General features: G+C 38.5%; 2 protein-coding genes and 1 non-coding gene across 3 annotated transcripts; 2 read left to right on the top strand and 1 right to left on the bottom strand.

The window, feature by feature from the left end:
* Positions 1–1095: 1095 nt before the first annotated feature.
* LOC124193864 lies at positions 1096–2041 on the top strand. Its single transcript, XM_046587851.1, has 3 exons — positions 1096–1101; positions 1414–1489; positions 1572–2041. The coding sequence occupies exons 1-3, from the start codon at positions 1096–1098 to the stop codon at positions 1970–1972; spliced, it is 483 nt and encodes a 160-aa protein (XP_046443807.1). The 3' UTR covers positions 1973–2041.
* Positions 2042–4499: 2458 nt separating this feature from the next.
* Positions 4500–4584, bottom strand: Trnar-ucu. The gene is given in 2 exon segments: positions 4500–4535; positions 4548–4584. It is a non-coding gene; the product is annotated as a tRNA-Arg (tRNA).
* Positions 4585–5016: 432 nt separating this feature from the next.
* On the top strand, positions 5017–5498 carry LOC124193578. The gene is made up of 2 exons (XM_046587478.1): positions 5017–5068; positions 5157–5498. Exons 1-2 carry the CDS (start codon positions 5057–5059, stop codon positions 5481–5483), a joined length of 339 nt encoding a protein of 112 aa, XP_046443434.1. The 5' UTR covers positions 5017–5056; the 3' UTR covers positions 5484–5498.
* Positions 5499–6000: the final 502 nt, after the last annotated feature.

The following is a 6000-nucleotide window of genomic DNA, read 5'->3' on the forward strand; positions in this document are numbered from 1 at the left end:
AATTGAGTCCGACTTTCCATGGCTTCTTGGCTAAGTTATAATTCTATTTAAAAAAAGAAATATGCAAAACTATTAAAATGTGATATTTCTTTTTGAAATATGATTGTAAAATGTTGAGAATATTAAAGACAATAATTATTTTGAGCTAGTTATTTCATCAAATTGAAATTATGATGGAAATGGTGGTTATTTTACGCTTGCGCATGAGGCAGTCTGCTCCCTACATCTATAAAAAGGAGTGCAGTTTTGCGTATACTAGCATATCAAGTATTCAGCGATTACAACAATAAAAAAATGAATATTATTCTGACAATTATCAGCCCATTTTTCATCAGACTTTGGTCTTTGGTTTTTTTCGTCTTGCCTGCTGCATTTGATTACCTTTGGGAGGCATTTACAAACTACTTTCTTGAGAATTTCGCGGAGTCGCCACCTAACGTCACTGGATCCGAATTAGCGCCAGCCTCAAACGCCACAACAACCGATGTGGCCGAACTCGAATTTTGCCCTTGTTGCGAGGAAGAATACATAAATCGAATTCTCTTGAACCAGCTGGAACTTGAAGTACAAAAGGTCTCTGAAGAAAACCAAAAGAATCGTCGGAATGCGACTGAGCCAAATTCGGATAGTGATGAGGAATCGAATTATGAAGATGAACCATCGGCCCAGCAAGAAAACAACGAGGCAGAAGCGGAATCTCCTTCCATATCCGAGTCTTCTCAAGTTAAACCACCAACGGATGAGACCCACACCGAGTCAAATGGCATCATTGAGGCTCCTTTAATTCCGGACACTTTTGAGGATCCCCATGCTGACTGTTGCGCTACTTGTTCACCCATGCCAGAAGCAACTGATGCAGACCAAGGAACAGACAACGGCCGCAATACCAAGGAGACGAGCGATTTAACAAACTTGTAATGGCCATCATTCTCTATGTTTCCCATTTCGTCAGTCCTTAGCGACTTATTCTTCTGTCAATTTGATTAAATACACGTCATTTGATACAGCAATTTCACCATATTGTATTTTATTATTTCGTTATTTTTCGCAAAATATTTCTGCATCTTCCATTCACGCCTTATTTTAGCTATCCATATGAAGGTAATAAAGATGGGATTCAATTGAGTGTGTACTTTATTCGAAAAAAAGGGTAATTCGAATTTCGTCATTTCATTATGTGTAACAATAACGTCGTCAAACTTGCTGTTTTTCTCAAAACCTGTAGAGGGAGAAAGAAAACTAAACTTATTCAGCAGCTAGTTTCTGCTGGTTCGAAGCAAACTCGTTCGACTCGACACACCCTTAATTGTTCATGCAGGGTGTGGTTGGTTATTGCAAATGCTTTTCTCGGTTTTACCTTGGGTGAACGCGAATTCACGAGGATGGGTTAGATGAACGAGTATAAAAGAGCAGTCAAAATGCAGTCCATCAACAGCATCCCCCTCGAGCTCTTCCTTCAATTTTCACGAGAACGACAATGAAGTCCACGGTAAACATTATTTTAAAATTTAATCTTAATTCTTAATCGATCTTAATTTTTGGAATTAACCTTTCTGTATTCTCTTGCGCAGATTGCTTGTCTGCTGGTTGTTGGCTGTTGCCAACCAAGTTGAATGCTACGGATACGGTCAAGACTCCGGATACTACGGAGGAGCCGGTACCTTACCGAGCACGAGCCCCCCAGAAGGCCACCTCGTCATCGACTACGACACCGGAAAATTCACATGGGCCTCCGCCCCCACCAACAACTACTTCGGCGCCCCTGACGCTTCCCGTTCTAAGCGCCAAGTCTTCGGCGCTATTCCATTCAATGTTCAAATGCCCTATGCCTTTATCCCTGGTGGCTATACATTTCTCTCCCACCCTCCTCCTACGTCGCCCCGATTGTGCCCGCCCCTGCTGCTGGGTCCTCTTGGATCAGCCGCACTCCCGGCCAATAAGCAACCGCTTAGCGCGTCGACAAAAGTTTTAACAGCATTTCAAACCATATTCAATATTCGCTCGATCTTTATTTTAGCGAAATAAAAATTTTGACGGAAAATCCAAGTCAACTTTTTTGTCATTGTGATCGCGAGTGTTAAAAGCGCCAAACGTTTCTCTCCCTTCCATAATTGCACCACCGCGTTTTTCATTATTCAAAAAGAAAAACTTTTTTTCTAAAAAGGAAAAGAAACATTTTTTTTCTATATACTTTTCTTATTCATCCGATAATTTTAGTGTGTATAATAGGAAAATCAGAATATAAAAAAAAGAGCACAAATAAAGAACATTTTTCATGTATTTAAAATTTTTAACAAGATGCGGATTCGTGGATTTAATTGCCAAGCCGAAATGCTTGTTTCGCTTGAAATCGGTGGCGTCAGTAGCTACATATGTATATGTCTCACTGACTGCATGCGGTTATTGCATACTGATATCCTTTCGCCAGCCTTTCGTTAAGAAGAACCCGGAAGGCCGGAAATTAATTCAAGAACAAGTTTGCGCGTGCTGTTACCAAAAATCCGTGGAAGATAATTTGACGTCTTTATAAGCAATCAAATTTCTAATGATTGTCAAAAACCGTTGGCTGTGGCTGCGAGAAGCGCCAAAATGAAAATTGACTCTGACAAATTTGCAATAATGGCGCTCATTTTTATGTTTTCATTTTGTCACCGATTAACGACTTTATTACTCCCGTCATAAATACATCAAATACAAATACTTATTCAGACAATACTTTTTTCCGCGATATCTTATTTCTTTTTTTAACAAAATAATTTCACGGTTTCCCGAATTTTCCGTTAAGTGCTATCCTTTCGAGCTCTCCATTAAGGAAATAACCAAATAAAACATTCAGGGATTTCTATATTGAGTGTTGGCTAAATTGGAGAAGAAGGAATTTGTATTCATTTCATAATCTCCATAGCTACTGTATGCGACTGTATGTGTAGACCAATACATATTTTTGAAGTGTTCGATTTCGCCTTATTTTCGATGGGGTTGATTAAATAATTCTGCGATTGATTTATTCTTATATTTTCTCAGTTGATGGTTTATCCCCTTTTTTGCCATTGTTTAACGCTGCCAATTGCAACCCACCTACCGGCACCAACGTTTATGATGATCGTTGGCATGAAAATAAATAAAGGTTTGAGCCGCCGAGGTTTGGTTGGGACGAAAAACAGCACGACAATGACACCGACATATGCCACTTTAATACTATATATCCTCGACTATATCAAGGAATGATGTAGTGATCGTAGCACTTAGGATTTTATGTCCTCATGGTTCAAATCCAACAAAGTATAAACCGTAGTTGTCTGCGGTATTCTGCTCGTATTAGCTGCTGGTTATCGTATTTCAAATTTCAGGTAATTCTTTTGTATTCGAACTACACCCTACCTATTGATGTAGAGTTGCGCGGTATAAAAAGGCGGAGATATAAGATTACAAGAGGCCGCCATACAAGTTGTCCCTATATAATAAGTTGCCTGCAACGTTCATGTTCTTGCTCTGAGTCAATATTGAGTAAGTCGAAAGTTAACCTATTTAATATATCCGTCCGAGAATATAGTGGATAAGGACCGAAGCTGAAGAAAATAATTAAGTATGAACTAACGTACTTTCCGCGGTTATGACTAATGAAGAATTGTGTAAGCGACATAGCGTCACCTTTGCAGACATAAGAACCCTATGCACTGTTTTAAAAGAGCCCAACAATATCGAATCAGTTCACTCGTCTTTACAGCGTAAAAACATGAACACAATTTCCTGATAATATAGCCAGTAACAATTTGTGTTGTCCTCTGATTATGTGTAGATACAAATTCATTTTCTTATGGAACATGTTCTCTTTTCAATTGATTTAAGGTGTGATAACATAGAATAAAAACAATTCGGGACTATATAGATATTCCATTGTTTTGTTGATAATTTGTATTTTAATATTTAAGTTAGATCATGCCGGTGATAGATTCACCCGATTCATAATATTATTACAATTCCTATATTCTGCCTAACGATATAACAGAATACTGGATTTCATAGCGTTCGTTCTATGGGAGCCTCTCTCACTTTTGCAAGGATATAAGAGCCATAAGAACCATAAGAACCATATACACTGACTGATATAACCATTGTCCTCTGATAATGTGTAGATCAATAAAAATAATTAAAAATAGCATTTAATTATGGAATATGTTCCGTTCGATTGATTTAAGATGTGATGACATTGAATATAAAAACGGCCCGGATCTACAGATGTTGTATTGTTTTTGTGCTGCTGCTAAGTTAGGCTTATTTGTTAAATTTTAAGTTGTATTAATTTGACCTGAAATGGAGGGAAAAAGACCGTCCCTTATCCTGATCCTAGAACTTTATTCGTGGCACACTGTTCTACAACCGACGCCGTTTGTCGTGTTGAAAACTTATGTTGTATAATATAGAAAACTTATGAAAATGTTTTCGTGGTTCGAAAAATATATCAATTACACTTATTAAAATCATTTATACCAATCAATTAACCAAGGCGGGACTCGAACCCGCAATTTTCGGATGTCAACTCATTATAGAAGTCCGACGCCTTATCCATTAGGCCACATGGTCTGTTACTATGTTGACGAATTTAAAGCGTCTGAACGCAATCTAAACGTTAAAATTGAAATACAAATCTTTTGTATAGAACTCTACATGCAAATTTGCAAAATTGTTTTACTGGTTTTTGTATGAGGCATCGGTATTGACCTAGAAATGATGGACATAACCGTTCACCGTTGTTCACTTGGGCCCTTCCTACTTTCCTGCGGAAGCATGTAGAGCACAGCCACACATTAACTGAATTTAGGAAAGAAAAGTAAAATGAGGAAGACAAACGTGTTTGCACTATTCTACTAGTTCCTCTTTCTGTAATGCGGAAGACCAAGATTATGTTACTTGGGTTTCCAACCTTGCTGGAAGGCACCGCGCACCACACCAAAAGGAACGAAACTCTTTCGTATAAAAGCTTCGACATGTTGCGAACCAAATCAGTTTACTCTTCTCCCTCTTCTGCACTCCAACAATTTTTAAGCGAATCGACATGAAGACCTCAGTAAGTTTTAATCAACTAAACAATTTATAATCTCATAACTAATAGGGCGGATAGAATTGTTTGTCCGTGTTTGTCACATTTTCCAAAGGTTGTCGTCGTCGTCTTGATGGCCTGTGCCGCCGTCTCTGCCCAGATCCCGGCCGGTTGGAACTACAATCCATTCCTTTACTACCCGTTCACCGCACAACCAGCGCCCGTACAGGAAACGGCCGAAGTTGCCGCAGCCCGTGCCGCTCACTTGGCAGCCCACACTTCCGCCGGAGGATCCAGCAGAGTGGTCGCCGTTCAACCTGTTCCTGTTGTTGGGGGACAACCGGCAGGTGCCGTGTTTATTGAGGATAATAATAAAAATTCAGTTTTCAAATTGACTTCTTTTTTAAAAATCGTTTTAGCTAAAAAGGGCAGACTTACCTGATGCTTATTAATCGTCGTTGATATCAGGATTGGTATATACAACGAGGAAGATGGACTGCCTCAATATAAATTTTTTCTTATCGAGGTCGAACGTCGACCTAGCTTATGAATTTCAATTGCAGTTCTTAGAAAAAAAAATTGCGAATAATCCTTTTAGATAAAGGCGATTGAAGGAACAAACTAATCTATGGGTGGGCGCAACACCGGTGATTAAATTGATTCAATGTAAACCAACAAGATAAGGCTGTTGGAATTGCACCGTTCTATAAAAGCAAATCAGAATTGTAAAAAATTTTGGATCATACGAAATTCTTTTTCTTCTCGGTTCTATATACTTGAAAGGCATTGTGTTGCATGTTTCTTTATATAATAACTTAAGCTGTGACCATTAAATATTTAATCGTGGCGGGATTTAAGAACCCGCAATTTTCGGATGCACTTCAAAGAAGTCCAACTCCTTATCCAATAGGCCACACCATCTTCAATGGTATTATTATTTATTATTTATCATTTGTTTA

Source organism: Daphnia pulex, chromosome 5 (genome assembly GCF_021134715.1).
Source record: "Daphnia pulex isolate KAP4 chromosome 5, ASM2113471v1".
Classification (NCBI taxonomy): Eukaryota; Metazoa; Arthropoda; class Branchiopoda; order Diplostraca; family Daphniidae; genus Daphnia; species Daphnia pulex.

What these genes read in the sequence shown, in the direction of transcription:
- LOC124193864 (XM_046587851.1), top strand. An exon ending in GAACGACAATGAAGTCCACG is followed by an intron (nt 1,490 to 1,571) that starts GTAAACATTATT and finishes TCTCTTGCGCAG; the next exon opens with ATTGCTTGTCTGCTGGTTGT.